The 22,864-nt window shown below is 42.7% G+C and overlaps 1 protein-coding gene across 1 annotated transcript in view; it reads left to right on the top strand.

Moving 5' to 3' along the window:
• Nucleotides 1–22,864, top strand: part of SUGCT (succinyl-CoA:glutarate-CoA transferase) — a 3,526,579-nt gene that overhangs the window by 3,023,766 nt on the left and 479,949 nt on the right. The window contains exon 13 of the mRNA XM_078688200.1: nt 7,604–7,667. Coding sequence (XP_078544326.1) covers nt 7,604–7,667 — 64 coding nt within the window. The remainder of the gene's footprint in view (nt 1–7,603; nt 7,668–22,864) is intronic.

Below are 22,864 nucleotides of genomic sequence, written 5' to 3'. Positions count from 1 at the left end.
TGGCTATCTCCAGTCCCCCCTTAATCCTGAGACACTGAGTCCCTCTCTAACAAACACCCATGCTGCGAGACATGGCATTGCGCTTAATACAGCTTTACAATCAGCAGGGTGGTAGCAGGTGGCCTAATTGTCTGGGCCGCCTTCGGACCCTCCATTAATCCTGGGACACCGAGTCCCTCTCCAACAAACTGACAGCTATTCTTTTGTGAAGAAGCTGATCTGGCAACCCTCCACATTGTGCACGATATAGAGAGATACTCATTGTTCTCAGGTTACTCTTTCAACTGGGACAAGACCACGGTCTTTCCACTAAATGTCCACTGTACTGTATCCGTGTCTGGTGATTCAGGCTTGAAGTGGTAACCAGACTCCCTAAAATACCTGGGTATTTCGTTTGATAGAGATTTGGAAAGTTACCTTACCATTAATGAAAACAAAACACTGTCCAAAAAATATCTACTGTGTACATGGTCCCCTAAACATGTTACTTGGTGGATCCGGACAGACACAATCAAAATGGTGATAGCCTCATTGGTTCACATTCTCTCCAGCTTGTTACCTATCCCACTCTCTACTTCTTTTTTGAAAACCGTGGACAAATACATCGCTCATATCTACAAAATGCTTCAGCCAACCAACAATTCCCTGATGAGACACTTAGAAAAGAAATGTGCCGATGGTGCTCAAGGTTCACATATTATGACTTATAACAGATTCAATATGGAGAAAAATATGGTTATCCTCTCATAGCTAAAATTACTCCTGCCTTAGCACAAACTAGATTTTGGTGTACACATAAATCCTATTGGACGCCTGCCTGACTTCACAGGGTAGGTCTGTGTAAGTCAGGCATTTGTCGGAGATGTGAGAATGGAGTATTTCTGGACCACATGCTCTTTTCCTGTAAAATGGCTCATCTGTTAGGGGGTACCATTCAATCCCTGATTCACGGTATCTTGGGAAAACCATTTAAGATTGACTTTTTGACCGTTGCCTTGGGGCTACCAGAGAATTCACCCACACTAGACCTTACTGAGAAGGATGCATTGCTGCAGGACTTACTACTAGCGACCAAGATGGTTCTAATGGAGTGGAAATCAAACTCCATTATCACCTTTAAAAAGTAGAGGAACAAGTTATGTTCTATTAGAAGAGCAGAGAACATATTGTACGTGACACTTTATACCATGTCCAGCTCTAGACGCTTAAGGGACTCCTTTGATAATTATTCACAGAAAAGAAAACCATGTTAGGTGCTATTATGACACATACGGTATACTGCCTAGCTACAGCTTACATATTGGGTGTCTGTTGGTGCTGACCCGGACCGGATATAGGGTACTGAAGGTCTTGTAGCCCCTTCTTCCTCCTCTCTTTCTCTCTAGCCTCCCATCCCTTTCTCCCTTTTCGGTGGTTCTTTTCTTTCGATTTTTGTCGCTTGGATTTTTCACTTGTGTTTGAAAATGTGCAATTCTGGTGTGGCTGTCAGATAACTCGTCAACACATTGGTCAGTCTCTAAACCATCCAGGGATGTCAACGATGTTGGGTTGCCCTTTGACAGCTTCACATTCCCACATTCCTTGTCCACACTGCAATTTTTTTGGGGGGGGAGGGGGAAGGGTTTTATATAGTGCAAACTAGACCTGAAGATATCAGGTGCCAGAGCGCTTTACATTAGCACCAGTGTTGTTACAGACGGACACATTCATTTTTGGTAGGCACAGGGAGATTGGGTGATTTGCTCAGAATCACACGATGTTGACCTCGTTGCCGAGAATCAAACCTGGTTCGCCAGCTTCGAGGCCGACCACTCTAGCCGTAAGGCACATCCTCTACCCACAATCAATTTCACTAGTGGCATGTTCTATTACAAGTATACTATTGCCTGTTCTGAACTTCTCCTGGGTGAAATATTCTCTTTCAGAAGAGCATGGTATATTCTTTTGTTATTGTACTGACAGAAAATGCCTTAAAAATGTTTGGAATTAAAAAAAAGAAGAACGTTGTAGAATGATCTTGGTATCCATTTTAAAGCATTATTTTAGCTATTTCTGAAGAAACTGGTTTTGAAATGTTGCTTGAGCCTTTGCAGGACTATACTGGAGAGCCTCTCCCGGCTGTTGCATTGACAATGTTTGGCCAATCAGCCAGCCTAAAAGTGCCCTTTGGAGGCATTCATTCTCTGCCTAACACACAAAAAAAAATCTCCCTGACACTAAACTTTACATAAGTGAAGCAGCATTACTGAAGATAAAGGAGATATTGAAACTTATTAGAATAAATAAAATAATAACCTGACGAGCCTCATATCATTTTCAGGGAGAGACATTCTGCGATATTTGCTTCTTGTCTGTCCATGGTAACTAAACATTTACTCAGGTACTGACTGCTATATAAGAAGAGAGTTCTAGAAATGAGATGTGAGTCTTCTTGGTTCGAGTCTTCCCTATATCTTTTCTTTCTTGCGTGTTCGAGGCCCTCCTCCACCCACAGGCACCCGCCTGCGCCTCATCCCTGGTGTCTAGTGGGCAGTGTATTTGTGCCTTGTTTTGATTGTGCCTTGTTTTATTGTTTTTTTAAAAGAAAAGAAGTCCCTGAGCATAAGGATATCCCCTACGTCGTAATACCACCTTCCAAAAATATTTTATGGAGGGCAGTACTCGACCCAAAGAATAACCATGCAATCCAGTTAAAACTCTATTACCTCACTAAGTCTGAAGTTAGTGACTAACGTCGGTTTAGGAACTCTGCGTAATATACAGTACATCCATGCAATACTTAAGAACAATATACTATAAAAAACAGTTAAAACCATCAATTTATTTCTCAATAACGTACCCAAGCTTCAAAGTACATGATACAGACATTTCATCAAACAATTATACATAATACACAATAAAAAAACAAGAGTCGACGCGGCGTTTCGGTGTCTTATGTGGATGAACACACCTTCTTCAGGACGTTTTTTTTAATAAAAATCTCTCGAATTTTGAGGGATTTAAGGTAACAGATTATACCTAGGCGATACGGCTTCTTTATTCTTTTAGCGGCGTATCTTGCGGTTTTGAAGATGGTTTTTATTAAAGATTTTCCACCTGGGTCAAAATGCTTAATGGGATAGTTACTGTACCAAAGGTGACCACCGTATAAGTAATAGGATCGGACACAATTGTGCTCTTGTTTAAAATGCTGAATGCAATACCATCATGGAATCATTTGCAAGGGAAGTCTTGGAACTGCTGGACAAATAAAGGAGGGAAACGTCTTGATACTTGCTTCCTTCTGCCGATTTGTTAATCTTCGTATAACGGCCTTTGCCTTCTTATAACGCAGCGGCCTCCCTGTCACCGGATCTTGGTACAGCTTTCTGGTGTTTTATTGTGCCTTGCTTTTACTGTGCTGCTATTGCGATCGTCTTTAATTTTGTGCCTTTTTGGTGCCATTTTTGCTCCTTGTGCGCTCCCCTTGCCGGCTCTCTCTGAGATAAAGCGCTCAGCCTTCCCGCCGCTGCGTCCCTGCGGGCCCGCCCCCCTAGCGCCCCCATTCTCTTTCCCCTCCTGCCTCCCAGCCTCTCCTCCCTGCTTAATGGTGGTCGCTGCACGACTGCGCAGTGGATGCGCGCAGCGGGCGCGCCAGAGGCAAGCCTGTCTGCGCCCCTCCGCGCCTGGACTGCGCCCAGCACCAGTCCCCCTGGCCCTTGGCCCCCCCACACCCCAAGACGCCATTACACCACCAACGACCTCCACGCCCTCAACCCAGGATGCTCTTCCACCTGTTTCCAGTCCTCCCCCAGGACCACTAAAGGATCCTCCGCCTGCCAAGCCTGCCACTTCACCTGCACCGTAAACCACCACGACAGACCTGCCAACAACCACCTGAGCTGCATTCTACTCAACACCCGCTCCATCCACATACACGCCATCGAACTTTGGGACCTGCTGACCTCCATGTCACCGCACATCGCCTTCCTCACCGAAACCTGGACAAGCTCGGCCTCTGAACCCGACATTGCCATTGCCATCCCTGAAGGCTACAAGTTCACCAGGAGAGACCGAACCAATAAACCAGGAGAAGGAATCGCCATAGTCCACAAAAGCACCGTCAAAGTCTCGACCAGCACCCACGACACCCTCAAATCCACCGAACACCTCCACTTCAACAACTACGTCAACACCAACACCACCCTCAAAGGAACACTGATCTATAGACCCCCAGGCCCGAGCACAATTCTGTGACACCTTCGCCAACATCGTCAGCGCCCAGGCCCTTGCCTCAGCGGATTACATCCTCCTCGGCGATCTGAACTTCCACCTAGAAAACAACAACGTCAACACCAACCACCTGCTGGACAACCTCGCTAACCTCTGCTTCAAACAACTCGTCACCTCGCCCACTCACACCGCAGGCCACACACTCAACCCCATCTTTGCTGCCAACAGCCACGTCTCCTTCAGCCACACCACCGAACTCGACTGGACAGACCATCACTGCATCCACTTCTCCTACCAGAAACCACCTACTCACCACCACCGCACACAACCCCCCCAACCCAACTGGAGCAAAGTCTCAACAGAACAACTGATCTCCACCCTCGCCCAGACCCCACCGCCAGGAACCTCGAACCCCGACACAGCCGCTACCGACCTGCATCGCTGGTAACTAGACTGCGCCAATACCCTCGCGCCGCTCAAAAAGTCCTCAAACACCCTGCACAGCGCCAAGGCCAGCTGGTTCACCCCTGATCTACAGAACTCCAAATGAGAACGCCGCAAAAGAGAGAAGGCCTGGCACATGGATCCTACCGAACCCAACCATATCGCACTCAAAGAGTCCATCCGCAAGCATCACCAACTGATCCGCACCCCCAAAAGAACCCACTTCAAAAACCGCATAGACAACAACGCCTACAACAGTAAAGAACTCTTCGGCATCGTCAGAGAACTCTCAAACCCCAGGACCTGCTCCATCAAACCACCTGCATCACAAGAGCTCTGCAACTCCCTCGCCACCCACTTCCGCCGCAAGATAGAAGAAATTCATAACAACTTCAGCCCCAAACAGACCGCAGACACCCACGAACCCGACACCCCGAGCAACACCAACCTCCTCCACACCTGGACCCTCGTCAATGAAGAAGACGTCACTCACACCATGGCCTCCATCCACTCTGGATCCCCATCGGACCCCTCACCACATTTTCAACAAAGCTAGCAACATCATCGCTCCCCACCTCTGCAACACCATCAACAGCTCCTTCGAGTCAGCCACCTTCCAGGAAATCTGGAAACATGCAGAAGTCAACGCACTACTGAAGAAGCCCAAGGCGGACCCAGACGACCCCAAGAACTACTGGCCGATCTCCCTCCTCCCCTTCCCAGCCAAGGTCATCGAAAAAGTCGTCAACACCCAGCTCTCCCGCTTCCTAGAAGACAGCAAGGAGCTCGACACCTCCCAATCCGTATTCCGAAAAAATCACAGCACCGAGACCGCACTCATCGCTGCCACAGACGACATAAGGATCATGCTCGACAAAGGAGAAACCGCAGCACTCATCCTGCTGGACCTCTCTGCCGCATTCAAAACGGTATGCCATCACACCCTCCGCACACGACTCCACAACGCCGGAATCCGCGACAAGTCTCTCAACTCGATCTCATCATTTCTCACCGGCAGAACCCAGAGAGTCCGCCTTCGGCATTCCTGTTTGAGGCCTCCAGGATCATCTGTGGCATCCCTCAAGGATCCCCCCTCAGCCCAACGCTCTTCAATGTCTACATGGCTCCTCTCGCCAACATCGCTCGGACACACCACATCAACATAGTATCATGCGCAGACGACACCGAGCTGATCCTCTCCCTTACGAAAGACCCCACTACTGCCAAAAACAACCTACACAACAGACTACACGCCATCTCCAACTGGATGGAATCAAGCCGCCTCAAGCTAAACACCGATAAAACAGAGATCGTCATTTTCGGCTCCAACCCCTCAGCATGGAACGACTCCTGGTGGCCCAACTCCCTAGGCACCGCACTCTTCACCTACCACCCACGCTCGCAACCTGGGCTTCATCTTGGACTCCATTCTCAGCATGACTCAGCAGGTCAACGCAATCTCCTCCTCCTGCTACAACATTCTCCGCATGCTCCGCAAGATCTTCAAGTGGATCTCCCTCGAGACCAGGAAAACCGTAACCCACGCCCTGGTCAGCAGCCGATTGGATTACGGCAACGCCCTATATGCAGGAACAACGGCCAAGCTACAAACCAAGCTACAACGTATTCAGAAGGCATTCGCCTGCCTCATCCTTGACGTCCCACGCCGCAACCACATCTAGCCCCCACCTCAGAGACCTGGCTACCCATACCGAAAAGGATCACCTCAAGCTCCTGACCCACGCACACAAGGCTCTCTACAACACCGGTTCAGCCTACCTCAACGACAGACTTTCCTTCCACGCTCCCACACGCCATCTCCGCTCCGCCAACCATGCTCTCGCCACCATCCCCTGCATCCGCCACACCACCGCCGGAGGAAGATCCTTCTCACACCTCGCCGCCAAAACCTGGAACTCCCTACCACTCCAGCTACGCCCGACCCAGGACCTCCTAACTTTCAGAAAACGCCTCAAAATATGGCTTTTCGACCAGTAGCATCCCCTCTCCCCAGCGCCTTGAGACCCTAACGGGTGAATAGTGCGCTTTATAAGTATATTGATTTAAAGATTGATTGATTGATTCATTGATTGATTGATTGATTGATTGCATGTATGTATGTTCCTTTAATAAAAATAGACAATTAAATTAATACGAAAGAAATGAAACAGCTCAAATTCTGTGTTTTTACACATCAACATCAAAAGATTTTTCCTTTTTTTACATTCCTGAACACTAATGTATGGACACTGTTTATTTACAAATTGTGTTTTTAGCACCTTATCAAAAGTGCATCGGTTATCTGGTCTAAAGGTGTAAATTTATTACTGTGCACTAGTCTTGTAAGTTATTTTATTCAATATTTTGCCTAGGTAGGTCATAATTCACTGCTTTGGTGCCTACCATAAATAGGCACTGGTGGATAACTTCAACATTTTTGAATAAGCATTTACAATCAGTGAAATGGATGTTACCTGGCCCTCTGTGGGAAAAATTCTCAATTTTAATGTTAATGCTGTTTATGTGAAATATTAGAATGTGTGAATTGATGATTTCTGAAAAAGAAATGTACGAAGCAAATATTGAGCTGATATAGTCAAATCATAGAAAAATAAAAAAATACTTTTCTTCAGTACTTTAAATTCCAGTTTGGATCACAGATACCACTGACTACTCTGAGTATGTAGGATACACAGAACCCACAACCAATAATCAAAGCTTCTCAGCATGTCATCCATTTCATAGACTCACAGTCCCCTCTTGTCATTAATTCCATTACCTCGTATACCTTGTACTGAGAATGTTATACCTAATGAGAAACGAAAAGATGCTTGCATACCAGAGAAAATGTGTATTTCCTGAAAAAAGGCAAGAACTAGATGAAAGCACAGGAAATTAAGCTTCACAAATATGCTGGCTAACTCTAATATTTTTTATTTCTTTTCAGGTTCTTCACAATGGACTTATTTTGGAAATGGACCACCCAACTTCAGGGAAGATAGCAGTTCCAGGTTGGATTTTAGCATAAAATATTGCTGAAATTATCTATTTAAAAATCCCAATAAGTACTAAATATTAGCTTTCAATGTTTACATCTTGTTGTCATTTTATTGTGATATATCTGTATGTGGGAATGAAATGCACTCCTTCACAGGCCAGAAAGTCATGCACAGATGTTTGCAATTAATTTGCTTGCTAACAATTTTGAGGCCCACATGCTGCAAACTGCTTACAAAATGTGAGAGAAAATATGCCATGCACTAATATTTGTTAGGAGGTCTGGCTACCTTTTTACTTTTTGTTTACATTGCGGTGCAACCTTCTGATAGACAGGCTTCCTAAAATTGGGGAGTTAATATGAATTTTCAAATTATATTTTAAAGTAAGAACTTACTGAATGTTATCTGACCTAGTGTCCAAGTTCAAAAACAGTAAAAAATGCAGACCCACGTTAAGGAAAGCCATTGGGTCTGTTATCCTTTATCCGCTGAACTGCGGCGGCAATTCCGCTGCGGTGCAGCGGTTTAGCGGAGTGGGTGGGGCCGCGTCGGCCAATGGACGTGCACAGCACTATGGAGGTAGTGCTCGCGTTGGCCGTTGGCCGACGAACAGATGGAAGGGGTTACGAGATTAGACGGCAAGTCTTTCAAGGGAATATAATACAAACTACTGGCATTGGGTCCCCTTCTCTTAGATCAGTAATCCCAGCTCTGTCTGAGGAAACCCAGTAGACCGGTCAACCAGGATTTGACATTCAAGCAGGAATTGACACTGCAGTGTTAAAAAGGATGCTCACAATCCCCTTCCTGTAAATTCTGGGAGGTTCAAAAGAGGCATCTCTGCCCATCCAGGTCAGCCTGTTGACTGTTTCTGAGAAACTCTTCAGACCTATTCAACTGATAATTACTGGCTAGCAGAAGTGGGAGTGCAATTGCAAATGTACCCACCAGAAACATTAGGCAGGCAAAGGAGAACTTTATAAAAGTTACCTTTCCTACACATTTATTAAAAATCTGAGTTCACCATTGAATTGGATTTTTAATAACTATTAAAATAGTTGTTCAATTGTTTTTTTTTAGCTAACCCTATTCCTGGTATACAATATTAGGGCTTTAATATGTACTCTGGTTTTCTACGTGGGACAGCTGGGCCTCCCACAGTGAATAATAGCTTCTGGGTGCTAGTCTCTGTAAGGGCATGTTAACATTACATTCTACATGTACAACTTTTAAATACCATGCACCCTGCATTGTGGACTACAAGGACCACATAGGGGTGACTTAATAATATTTAAAAAGTAGGTGTTGATCTGTTACAGTGGGTTATTGTGAGAGGTGAATGTTTCTGTTCAAAACTGCCACAGCCAGGTGTAAATGGTAGGCCTGCAGTCATATTTGCACTGTTGCTGTTGTAGATGGCATAATAGATGCAGCAATCTACTAGTGGCATTTAACTTCAAGGCTCTAGGTACATCTTTTTCCTGATACAAGGGACATATAGAAACATTAAATATACCATTTGGCAATATGCCAATACGACCATGTTGAAATGGAGAGCACAGGCACTTTACCACTGGTAAGAAGGGTTAAAGTCCACAGAGGTCTGGCACATGCAAAGAGATAGGGCCCAACAAAAGGCAAAAAAGCAGATTGTGAGGTTTCTAACCTTTAAAGCCACACCCCACTGCAGCAACTATAACTACTCCCTGCCCATGACCAGTGTGTAAAAAAATAGTGGACTGAGACTGATCCAAGTAAATGTTCATGCAGGGGATTATGGCCATACATACAAAAGAAAGGTGACATCCCATTTAGTGAGTGCTCAGTGCTATTGTATGTTAACTCTGCTAACCACATCTTACTATAGTCCTCAATATCTCACATACTGGTCATCACATTGATTCATCCTTTCAGTTTGACTGTCTGGTTCAGCGTGGTACCTGGTGGACATTAGTCAAGCAAACTAGTTATTTACACAAGACCGAGAAGATTTTTAAAGTAGATTAAGATTCTGGCAGTAATCTTTACCGGGGAACACCATGTAATTGCATAGTGTGTTGTGCAAAGTGTGTGCTAACTCTTTAGAAGTGGGAAATCAAGAAGGAATATGAAATTAGCCTTCTTAGTCAAATGCCTCACAACCACTAGAATTACAGTGCAGCCTTGCCTTTGGGCAGCTCCTCAATAAGTGCATTTACATTATTTGCCAAGGTCCAAATGGAGCAAACAAGGGCCTCAATAAGCTCATTGGCTTACTATGTGAATTCTTAGCCTGAGCACAGATTGAACATGCTTGTAAGTAACCTTTGGCAATAGCAAATAGACTTCAACTGCAAAACTATATCCTTACTGCTACTGAAGATTTAGCTACTCCGTGATTTCCAGACACCTTTGAATCACAAAGCCACTTCCTAAGCTGTTGTCTTGCCTGAACAGATGTAAGCATGTAGCTTTCCATTTACACAAAAAACATCTCTTTCATGTCTGTCTTTTTGCTTCTTTAACCAAGTCTCTTTATCTAGGTATTGACTTTCTGTATACATGCTTGCCAGTAAGGAGTCTTTTTGTGATAGAGTCGCAGCCTTACCATACTTGATAGATGATCTCTAATTTAACTACAAAACCATAATCAAAATTATAGTCAACTGTGGCTGAGTTCAGGAACTGCACATTTTTGAGATCCAGTATACACTTATATTGTATTTTTACCCTCACAAATATGTCCATTCTTCAAAAGATGCCTTAATGATCAATAGTTTCTTATTAGTGATTGTACAATTTAAATCTGCTGGTGATTTGTTTTTTTTGGATAAGTAAACTATTAGGTGAACTTTCCTAGTGTTTAGATTTCTCTGAGACAAAATATCTCTCATGGCATGATAGGAAGCTTCTGGCTTAACAATAAAACAATATTGTACATTGGGCTGTTACAAAATAGGAGCACTAGAAAAATGTTATTTCAAAAATCAAATTGCCTGATCTGCTTCATTTGACTGAACAAAAACTGCTCCCTTTCATTGTAACTTGGAAATGGGTCTTACAAAAACAGATACATGAACCTGCTATAAAAATTGGCAAAGCTCAAAACTCTTTAAATAGCCTTCCTTGTGTGTGTGTGTGTGTGTGTGTGTGTGTGCACAACTAAAAGATTGCTGGCATATTCTTTTTATCCTCAGGTGCAATTAAGTACAAAGTCTACAATAGTAGTGTGAAAGATACATTTACCCAGCTTAACAAAATGATGATGATCTCTCAATTGTTATAAAGCTATTTTAACATGTGGCATAAGAGTTTCCAAGATGTCTGTGTACATCAATTTATGATCTAAATAGACAATACAAAACACATTAAAAAATCCTCTCAATACCTCCTCATTAAAATACTGAAGGCTGCAGGAACATTATTGAGTTCGAAGGACAAGGTACGATATTTAAAAAAACTAAACTTAGAGCAGAATTCTGTTTTCCATTCAACACCATCTTCGACTATGACTAGATGGTAATTCTGTTTCAAATGTGATCCAACAACTTTTATTAATGTCCAAGGATAGTGATTTCCCACGGGGATACTATTGAGGGTCTATAGTCTATACAAGTTCTTAGTTCACCCCCTTTTCAGGAGCAAAGGATGGTACAGAAAATAAGCAAGGGATTCTCATGACCTAATGTACACAGTAGCCACATTCTTATCTAACTATTGATTTTGATATTCTGTTTCTGATTTACTGAGTGCATACACTCAACTGCATTGTATTTATGCACTTGGTCCCAAATGCATCTCACAATCATAACTTCTGTGTGGAGGTCAAACATTTGCCTTTTTCGAATAACATACATCACTAAATAATTCAGAAGACGAGGGCAGCTGAATTGCACAACAAATAATGGGTGAAATACATACCTATTCATGTAAGCATGTTAGAAGAACAGCTCTCTCTGAATTTACATGGAATCGTACACTCGCTTGATAATAATGTAAATTCAACTGTACTTTCCTTGCAGCTCACACAATACGAGGATATTGCAAGCTCAGCTAAGATGATAGAAGAGTATCTATCAAAGCTGAGCAAATATTTTCAAGCTGTTTTCTAAAATAAACTCAACAAGGAAGGCACTAAGGGTAATCCGCGCAGGGTAATGTATACGTATCTCTAATTCAAATGTTACAAATAGTGTTAACGTTTCAAGGTCTCCCTACAGCGACCACCTCACGCTGCAAAAATGCGGACCTAATTCCACATATAATACAATTAATTATTAGTCTGCAACCTGAGCAGAAACACAAAAGTAGAGACACATATAAAGTCCAAGTCTCAGTCATTAATATATTTCTTCTTGCTTTATTCCAAGAACTTTAGGTACACATCCATATTTCATATATAGCTCTTATGAAGTCCATGGCGTACAGCTGCATAGACTAAACACGTGTTGGCATGGTTTTGGCTTGGACAACAAGTGTTAAGAAGATTGAAATATAGATGTGTACCTAAAGTTCATGGAATAAAGCAAGAAGAAATATAGTATGGACTGAGACTTGGACTTTATATGTGGCTCTACTTTTGTCTTTCTGTTCTTGTTGCCGACTATTAATTAATTGTTTCTGTGCATATGGAGATCTTCTGGACCTGATGATAGAATAAAAGAATCCACTGCCTTAACATCTTCAGGAATCATTTCCTTAATAAAAGAAATTTGCAAAGATTGAGCAAAGCTAAAGTCCAAATAATTTGCTCTGGTTCCAGAATCTGAAAGCCCTGAAACCAACTTCTCTTTAGCTTCTGCCAATGTTATATTCATGTCAAGTATCATATGAACCACTTGTGGCTTCATAGTATTCACAGCCCATGTGTGAACTGGCATAATTACCTCACACTGTAAGGCAGTTCCTTTCATTGTAGAGGAATGTAGTTTTCTGCTAGGGATGGTGTCTTTATGGACAACATTACAGATGCTTGACTTTTAGATTTACTTTTACAGCCTTTTCTCTTATAAAATTACCTGACCTTCCACAATACAAGCATAAACTATATACACATCTTCTTTATTTCTCCTCTTTAGATAAGGACCACTCATACAGCCTAATTTCTGAGGCTCAGACATGTCTGTGACTCTATTCTCCTCCTACATAGGCCGAACTACTAATAGGTTGGCTTTTTTTAACAATATTCAGATAAGTTATAATCTAACTGTAGTGTAGTTCCTATATTCCCAACAGGCTCTGCGAATTGGAATAATATACATAAGTATGGGCGCAAAATCAGTTCCGCTCACGGAATTCGCGAATTTTCGGCAATTTCGCGATCCGCAAATCTCGCGTAATTGCTGAAAAATTCACACATTTGCTCACGGGCGGATTTTTTTGCACATGCCCGAGGTGAAGCTCAAATAATCAGCCCAAACAACTAGTGAGCACGGTCTAGGCTATGCGAATGTGCTTCCTCCCTATATCTACAATTAGATGTCATCCTTGATGGAGGTCTTTGCATCCACAAGTTTCTCGAGCGCAATCCCCGTGTACTTCCTGTGACCAGGAGGCTGCTTACTTCTCATATGCTGCTCTGATCGGTCTCTGACCCTTTATAAACAAGAGGAATGTGAACTCGGATAGAAGCCCCGCCCGTTTGGCCCCGCCACACGCACACTAGGGTATGCAACGTCTTCCTGCCCTTTCCTCACTATGATGGACAGCTCACTCGAGGGACCTAGGCACCTTTCAAAGTTACAGACACACGTGATCACTGGAGACAACTCTTCTGGCCCTTTACACAGCTGTAGTGTAGCAAAAGCACCAAACATTTACCCAACGAGGTAGCACTTACTGATTAGCCAGGAGAAAGTACTCCAGTTGAGTAGAGGTATGGCACAACACGGTGGCATCTTCGTGGATAAATATACAGGCAGGATTCATTCTGGCACAATGCTCCTGTCACAAAAATTAAACCTCAACAGGAAGCACTTACAGATATAAGTAGGTGCCTGAGTTGAAGCTCAAATTCAGTCGCGCATTATAATCAGCCCAAACAACTAGTGAGCACGGTCCAGGTGTGCTTTCTCCCCATATCTACCGCCTACAATTAGATGCAATCCTTGATGGAGGTCTTAGCATCCACAAGTTTCACAAGTGCAATCCCCGTATACTTCCTGTGACCAGTAGCCTGCTTTCTTCTCATCTGCTGCTCTGATCGGCCTCTGACCCTTTATAAACAAGAGGCATGTGAACTCACATAGAAGCGCCGCCCATTTGGCCCCGCCACACACACACTAGGGTATTCAACGTCTTCCCGCCCTTTCCTCACTATGATGGACAGCTCACTCGAGGGACCTCGGCACCTTTCGGCGCGGTGCAAAGTTCCAGACACACGTTTGTGCAAATCCGCGAGTTTGCGGATTATCCCGCGAACTCGCGGATTTTTTTGCCATTTCGTGCAAATTTGTAGACCGCGAATCCACACAATTCGCCCATACGCACTAGAGATTGGACATAGAACCGAGGTCAGTATGCCTCTATCGAGTATACTAAACTTAATTGTGTGTGTGCCAGCTAACTCAGAGGTCACTAGAAACTTTCTTGAATAAACAAGAAGGGATTAGTCTCTGACAACCGCATAAACATGACAACTTTGTTTCCCCTAAAACTGAAACATATCTCCGGTGCCGTGGAAACAATAGATAACTAGTTCACTCAGTCAATCGTGCATGCTTCATTTCTACAGAGTTGCATAGAAATAGAGAGACAGGCGTTTCAATAAAAGGGGTTTATTGAACAGTCTTATTTCGAATGCAAGAGATATGAACTACTACAATCGTTAGACAGAATGCAAAGTATAATGCGTACAGTGAGAACAGTAATATAAAATAACACTGTAATAGCATTGTCTGTTGCTATGACATATAGAAATACATACATAAATAACACAGGCTAAAATGCTCTACTGGTGCTTCTAAAATACGCCTACCCCAATGTACCTAACTTAGGCCTATTACCAGGGAAGAAGTAGGTGTTTGTCTTTTAGCATAGGTTTAGTTTGTGCCAAGAATTGTCAAAGGTTTCTCTAGGTTCTGATCAGCTCCATACCTTTAGAATGAGCAAGGTTGGTATCTCTTTCACGGGACTCGATTTCCCAACACCCCGCAAGGGGAGTCAGAAACACTGGAGCTGGATTCTCGGCAGGAGGATGACAGCTTCTTCCTAGTGCGTCAGCTGGAGAGTTGTTTTCCTTCGGCACTTGCTGTAGCGAGCTGCGTCATGCAAGTAGGTAGTCAAACTGCACCGAACCACACCGTGCTTTGCTATAGCAAGTGAAGGTATATTTATACCTTGAAGGTGTTTAGGAATGCCTGTATTGATGTAAAAGTCGGGCATATGAATGTCATGGACGATGAACCCCTAAGGAATAGATGTTCATGCATAATAACACATTTCTCGGAGAAATCAATATCCAGGCTAGGGAAAGTCCCTTCTACTTAAGAGTCTGGTTTTCCAAGAAATCGTTGTGACGTAGATGGACGGATGGAAGTAGCCATGCCTGTATTTGGGTAGCATGGGCTATGCCTAAGTAAGGACTGGTTTTCTATGCCTATATAAGGGCAATGTGAATTGTACCTATATAAGGGCATGAATTGGGAAATTCATTCGGAATCTAAATCGACATACAACACCCACTCCACTTTCTTATGTACGACGTTACTAAATTCTAAACATGTTTAAATATATCTAAAACATATCTACACACGAAATGGGAAAACACCTCCAAAATACATAAAAATGCATTAGAACTGGTTGTACACGTAAAAGATGCATTAGTGCTGTACGCATTAAAGCAATGTTTCATTCTAAGCATATATTTATATTTGAATGTTAAATGAATGAGGCACGAAAATCTACATTTATGAAATGGGTCGTAAATACAGAAGCAAAAAGGCCGAAACCATTTCATGTCAGATTACATAAAACTGTTTGTATGTGGACAAGGTCAAATATTGTCTCTTGGAAGTATTCAAAGAATTTTTGTTCTCTATGAATAGTTCTACTTTAAGCAGATTACTTTGTGCCAAAAATAAAAAATACAAATTTGGAGAAAAAAAATAATCATAGGAAAAAGTTCTTTGTTTTAAAAAATTAAGGTTAAATTCAAAGTCTTTCAGAACACTGTGTGCCAAACTCAAAAGTCAGTGTTAGGGCTTGGAGACACATGAAATCTTCTATGTCTGTAAAAAAATGTCTATCATTGTAGATGATTGTTAAATTACCTTGTTTAGAAGATTAACCTCACATAGATGTGAAGCATCGCTCTCAGCATTGGTCGCATTAGCAATGTTCGTATTGGATGTTACCTGTGCGCCTGAAGTTTCCTCTTGTACCTCAGCATCAGCATTTTGCGTATGTGAGATCTCAATGAATGCAGTCATCAGAATTGGTATCCGCTGGGGACAACACTGCGCATGGGCCGTTACCGGGTCCAGCTAAGTGTCAATATCCATTGACATGACTGATGGAAGTGTTAGACAGATGTCTAGCATGTATTCTTCTCCGCATAGCAGGCAGCGTAGAACTGGTAAGATGCAATTTTTCCAGATTGGTCTGAATGATAGAAACAATGTGGTGTTTAATTCTAGTAGATGAGTTAATCCCAAAATTTGGACGATGCGCTCACGACACTTCATCTCCAATAGAGCTCTCTATATGGCGCTTGGAGTGATGCTGCACAGTAGGATTAGGAGAAAAAATAGTAACCCTGCAACGAGTCTCAAAAGGAGGGGCAGTCCGCCAAACACAGAGTGCATGAAACTTGGATATATTCCGAGGACTGCTTGAAAAGGTGCTAACAGTCCAGAACATACGTTCTTAAATAGATGTACAATACTGCTCGTATTAGACATGTTCAAGATACGACTTAACATTTCTGAGAAATGTATGGGGCAGATTGTAGTTAAGAGGACATGTATCTCTGCAGAAGTCCTTGCGACTTGCAGATCATAGGTCTCTTTGGCCGAGGTCAGTGGCACCGTTTTTTTGCAAAAGAATGGCTTTCATTCTGCTTAAAGTATCAATTTGTATAAAAGAGATGTACAGTGAAGGCCATAAAGGCGACTCCCTGTCTGTCTTGGTTTTAGGAAACAATACTTGCATACATCAAGTGACCCTGGCTGACACAGTCACTAGATATGGTATACCTGGCAACATGCCACAGCAGCTGGGATCGTTCAACATGAGGTAACTTCCATTTGAAAGTTGTCCAAAAGTTGGATCAATCACTGTGGCTGGTGAACCTTGCAGGTGGCACGATAAGTTGTTAGAGGAACCATCGCAGGCCCCGTATAAGTTATACCGTGACAAAAGAGAGAACCGCTTAAAGCATTTTCACAGTTTTTACCACTATGAAACACTTCACGTCCCCCACTCCAACATCTGTGTGTGTAATTCCCAGGATGTCTTGATGTATTCTTTACTCAACCTTTCATATGTGCGTGCTGGCACGTGTTTTAGGCAATCATGAAAATGGAAAATTGTAACAGGCAGTGTGATTGTTCCATGTATTATCCATTCAGTGGCTGGCTTTTCTGCTACGGTAAATGGCAATCATTCCAGTTTTTCAATGCCCAGCACCGTTTAGTCTGCTCCCCTCTGTGCCAGTTTGATCTGTTTATCAGTGAGATTGAATTCTGAAAACAGTGACGTGGTATTGATTAAACGCCAAGGCACATAGCCTGAACAAAGGTTTTGCAACGTCCAGCCTAATAGCATGATAGAACGTAATTGCGACTGACCATGTTGCAACATGACCAAGTCCTGTTCCATGATGTCTATGGCAGAAGACACTATGCTGTCCAATGAATATATCCTGGATGACAGAGTCATTAACCCATTGTCAACTACAGAGAGAGTTTTCTCTAAGTTAATACGATCAATTTCTCTTATTCGTTCTGCAGTCTCTGCTTGCGTAATCTTCCATGCTTCATTATAAGCAGCATAGATACCGGCATATATAAAACGTTTATGACGCGGTTTTCTTGGTCCTAGCAAGAATTCCCTAAGATCAGCGCCATCTTTAAGTAAAGATAAGTGTTGCTTTACATCCTTAAGTGTAGATCTATGTAGCCAATCAAGGCACAGCTTCCCTACACTGTATGTTGTTACTATTACAGGATGCTGTCTTTGAACATATCTTGGGCCTGGCCTATTGAATGTGAAACCCTGTGCTTTGTTCAGGAATCTATCTTGACAGTTGTTTGTGTTTGTGGGCCAGATCAACCATTTATTCCAATCTGGATCTGTTCTGTTGTGATGCAAAATAATAGTATGTACGTCGACCTCCCCTTCTGAAGTGTTATTTCTATCAGGTGTAGGTGTAGGTATGGACAGATTGTTCATGTCTTTGATCTTGGCTAACCCAAGGCATGATGTCTGTTGGACAGTGTCATTCAAAAACATAATTTGCTCAGGGATGTTGTCGGCTCTAAATAAGGCTTCTACTCCCTGTACTTGCCAATCTTTTGTGCCCCAGACAGATTTTGTCTCAATGTTGTCTTTCCAAAAGTCGAAACCTTGTTTAGACAGTTGGGCATAAAAGGCTGCAGAATAAATCTGTTTTGTACTGGTCAACATACTTTTCATTCCTGTTTTGTTTACATTTTTGAAGTAGAATGATTCTGCATTTGATACATTGAATACTGAAAAGTATGGACATTTCATAGCAAATGTTTTTGAGCTACCCTTTGGTGGCATAGGACAATGATCCCATTGGTTATACATTAATACATTTCTAGGATTTGCAGATTTGTGCAAAAAATGATGACCATAATGATTATAACAATACCTTTGTTCATAGTCTGATGAACCTTCTAAATATTCATGATTAGTGAACACTGCAGACATTTCTAAGTCTGACATCATATTATTAACAGTCTTGAAGTCCCAATCATCAGAAAAGGTACTAGATGAAACAAAGTCACTTAATGAAATCTTGAATAAGTGTGGAATCTTCAACAGCTCTGACGGGCCAAAAATGTCCTATTCTGTTTTGTCCCAAGCTATACCACCTGGTATAGGAACGGCTCTGATGTTCACTGATGACAAGTCTCCTTGTTCACAATTGCATGATTTGTGTGGCTTGAGGAGTAAGTTGATGTTCTTACTTGATGTGTCCATTTTGACATATCTTCCATTTATCAGCATATCCAGAGTTATTACCAGAGCTAACCAAAGTAGAAGAAAAAGTACACCTAACACAACCCAAAGTTCAATCCATAGTAAAACCAGATAAGTCTTTTCCAGGTGATGAAAAAGGTCATTTGCTTGTTCTTTGAAAGTTCTTTTTGCCGGCGTCGTTTCAGGTTCGCTGGGATCCTCAGAAAACGTATCAAAGTTAATGAAATAGCCAGAGGCAGTCTTGTCACTTGTAGGGATTGCATCAGGATTCGTTGAAATCGCTGGAACCACTTGATCACTTGTTACTTCATTGTAGATAGGTGTTTCTTGATTAACTGTTATTTGGGTTTCAAGAGGTACCAGTTCCATGGCTTTGTTGCATAGTCCTTCTTTTCGCACTGTAGATTCCTCAAAGGTGATGAATCTCTCAGTTTGAATCTCTTGGATAGTAGCCAGATTAGTGCGTCTGCTACTTGGCCGGAGTCCACTTGGCCTACTGTTTAGTATCGGCCACATAATGTGGTTTGATCAGGTAGATGACTACGAACCTGTTCTCCTTTTTACCAGCAAGGGGCGGCAGTAATACTGGTCTTGATTCGTGGATTGCTAGGACAGGTACTGGTTGTCTGTAGGAAGGCCCAAATTTCTTCTTGTCCGCGATCTTTTCTCTGACTAGATCACCAAGCTTTGGGATCCAGACAGGCCTTGCTGGGACGGTTGTTTTTTCTTCAGTGGCGGTTGGCTTCAGGATCTCATTGCTTTTTTTCATTCTTAGTTCATTTAAGTCCTTTTAAAACAGGCAAACGATCTTTGACATCAAAATCTTTTTGGTCCACCACTGATGTCTGACAATCAAGGTCCGCAACCAACATTCTTATCCCAAAAAGGACCTCATATGGAGTGATACCCCCTAGAGAACTTCTTGGCAAGTTGTTAAGACTATGTCAGACACTTATTAGGTGTTTGACCCACCAGTCACCTGAACCTAATACCCTAGCTGGTATAGATTGCTCTCTGTCCCATTTTTTTCACTCCACAACTGAATTTCCCTCAGGATGGAATGGAATAGAATACCGCAATGCAATGCCCAAATTGGCCATGGCCTCCTTGTAAGCTCGAGAGCTAGACGCAGGACACTGGTCAGAATGTAGCGTGCCAACTGCGTATGTACCGATAAAGACTCGCAAATCTTTTCTAACAGTTCGAGCGTCAGCCGAGCACTGAGGCCACATCCAAATGAACCTTGAGCACAAATCCACTGTGACCAGTGATCCAGTTATACGCAAGCTAATGGTTTATCTGAAATTAACAGGGGCGTCTGCGCAGGACGTTTCACAGTAGACTTTCATCTTTTGGCATATTTCACATTCCAAAACATAGTTTCTGGTCTGTTTCCTCATGCGTGGCCACCAGTATCTCTGTTTTAATGATGACAGTGTGGCAGAAACACCTGCATGAGCAGAGGCAAGCCCTTCATGTGCTGCTAAGATTAGTCCTCATCTATGTTCCATGTTTGGAATTACCCTAAACCCCACTCCAGGGATTCGAGCAAACGGAACATTGTTCGCATCAGTTATGTACAAGTATTTGAGTGGAAACCCTTTTGGTAATGCTTTACCACTGTCTTTGCTTGAAGCACTAACAGCTAGCATTATTTCGCTGTCTATTTTAGTTTTTGAACAAGTGATTGCAGCTACGGAAGCCATTTGCACAGCTGCCTTCACGGCATCATCAGCCAATGAATTCCCTTCAACGTGAACGCCATCATGTTGATGACTCAGCGTATGGATCACGTGAGTGTTTTGTAGTCCTTCTCGTAATTGAACTACTTGTTCCCAAAGCGTTTTATGCTTAATTGTGCCACCTTTTGCATCTTTGAAGCCGTTTTGAAGCCAGTTTTGCAAGTATTCATTGTAAGATTGAACACAATAAAACGATTCGCACACTATGAGTGTGGGGAATTCGCGATCCGTATTCTCAAGTGCTATCTTGAATGCTTGTAGTTCAGCTCGCTGAGCTGTACAATCTCCTAGAGATTGAGTTTTATTGACCATCGTTCTAAATTTGCCATCGCGCCAGCGACCTTTAACGAAAGCGCACGCCGCACTATAGGCTTGTTTACCCATCCGTAGCGGGTTGAGCTGATCCATCAGTATAAATTATACATTCATACTGGTCAAGAGGCAGAATTTCAGTAGGAAGAGGACATTCTTGTTCATATTGTAGAAATGCTTCTGTTTTTAAATAAACGTATTCAACATCTGTTGCAGTAAGAGAATTAACCCATTGTATCTATCTGGGATGTAAAGCTTTAGCATTTGGAATGCTCGCTTTTGTCACTGCCTCTAAGACAGGTCCAGAAGATACGACCATAATGCGTTTCCCCTGCGCTAGGCCTCTTTCTTTTGCTACAGCGGTTTGAACAGCTGTCAGAATTTTTTGTGTAGAAGTGAATTTCATTTCTGCCTGTGTGTACAAGTGTGATTTGTAAGCTATTGAAACTTTTTCACCTTCGTTAAAAGTTAAGTAGGTGAATCCGCATTGACCTGGAATTATCCGGATCACTAAGTTGCGTACGTTTACGCGTGTTTGCAAATGTTTAGTTGCTAACATGTCTGTTTGCAATGAACACAAAAGTTCTGTGTTTTTCTGTCCAATTTATTGTTTTAAAATCAGGTTTTATTAATTCGTAGAGAGGTTTAACCCTGTCTGCGTAGTTTAGAATGTAAGTTCTTCAGAAATTTAAGAATCCTAGAATGGACTGTAGGTTTTTCAAAAATTTTGGGAGGTTAGAGCAGCGCACACTTTGCTAGAAAGTTGGCTGCCAGGCTTTTACCTTCACTTGACAATTCATACCCTAGAAATAGGACGTTGAGATGGGCACTTCTCGATTTCTTGAAATTGAATTTGCAACCCTCAGAGGCGAATCCAAGTATAATGGTATTCAACCTATTCAAGTGCCTATCCAAGTCATCATCTGTCAGATAGATGTCATCCACATATGACAATGCTTCATCATCATAAGTTTGTAGTAACTCTGTTACCCTTGCTGAAAATAACCTAGGACTATACTTGAATCCTTGAGGGAGACGACAGATGTGACTCTGTGTCCCCATAATTGAGAAAACTATCAAATACCTGCTTTCTGGTGGTATATTTTGACAAAAGAAACCGTTAGAAATATCTAATGTGGTTTTATATTTTTTACGCACAATGTTATTCATTAATACCGTACTGTGTGCATTTTGCACTGCAAATGTTTTGCAACAAGAATTTAGATGTCTGTAATCCAATACTAGACGATATCAAGTCAAGTCTTTTATTGTGTAGTTAATTAAAACCATTACAAAAGTAAAAAGTACATCATATAAAATTGGTTAATATGCGTGCGAGATTCAAATTTAAAAACATTGATAAAATATATGTTACATGTTAGGGAAATTTATACTGAACTACATTATCCGATATTATGTTAGTTCTATACAGAGAATGCCCTTTTTTCACAAACTTGGGGCCTCATTATGATGGAGGATTTTCCGCCTCCTCCGGGCCGGCGGAAGCCACCTCCGGCCCGGAGGAGGCGGAAAATCCTCTGCGGACTCACCAAAGACCCACCGCCGCATTACGATGGCTGGTGGGTCTTGGTTTCTGTCCGCTGCTTTTCCGCCGCGGTCGGATTACAACCGCGGCGGAAAAGCTTTCATTTGGCTGGCAGTGTCTATCAGACACCGCCAGCCGAATTAGGAAGCATTTCTAAACATGCTTTTCCGCGGCAGTTTTTCTGCCATGGAAAAGCATGTGTACTTTTGATTTTGGGGGCCCGTTGCGGGCCCCCAGGGTGTTGGCGGGTGGGGGGTGCACATGGGGGGTACCTATGGTACCCCCCAGCATTTACATGCACAAAGCGGCAGGCACCGCGCGGTGCCTGCCGCTTTGTGCATGTAAATGTTAAACATGCACTTTTAACATTGCGGCGGGTGCTGCTTGAAGCAGCACCCGCCGCAATGTTAAATATCCAGGATGTGACCGCCAGGGTGGCGGTCACATCCTAATCGCACATG

Source organism: Lissotriton helveticus, chromosome 4_1 (genome assembly GCF_964261635.1).
Source record: "Lissotriton helveticus chromosome 4_1, aLisHel1.1, whole genome shotgun sequence".
Lineage (NCBI taxonomy): Eukaryota > Metazoa > Chordata > Amphibia > Caudata > Salamandridae > Lissotriton > Lissotriton helveticus.
Note: the sequence above shows the minus strand (reverse complement) of the source record. Positions and strands in the feature narration are given on the sequence as shown.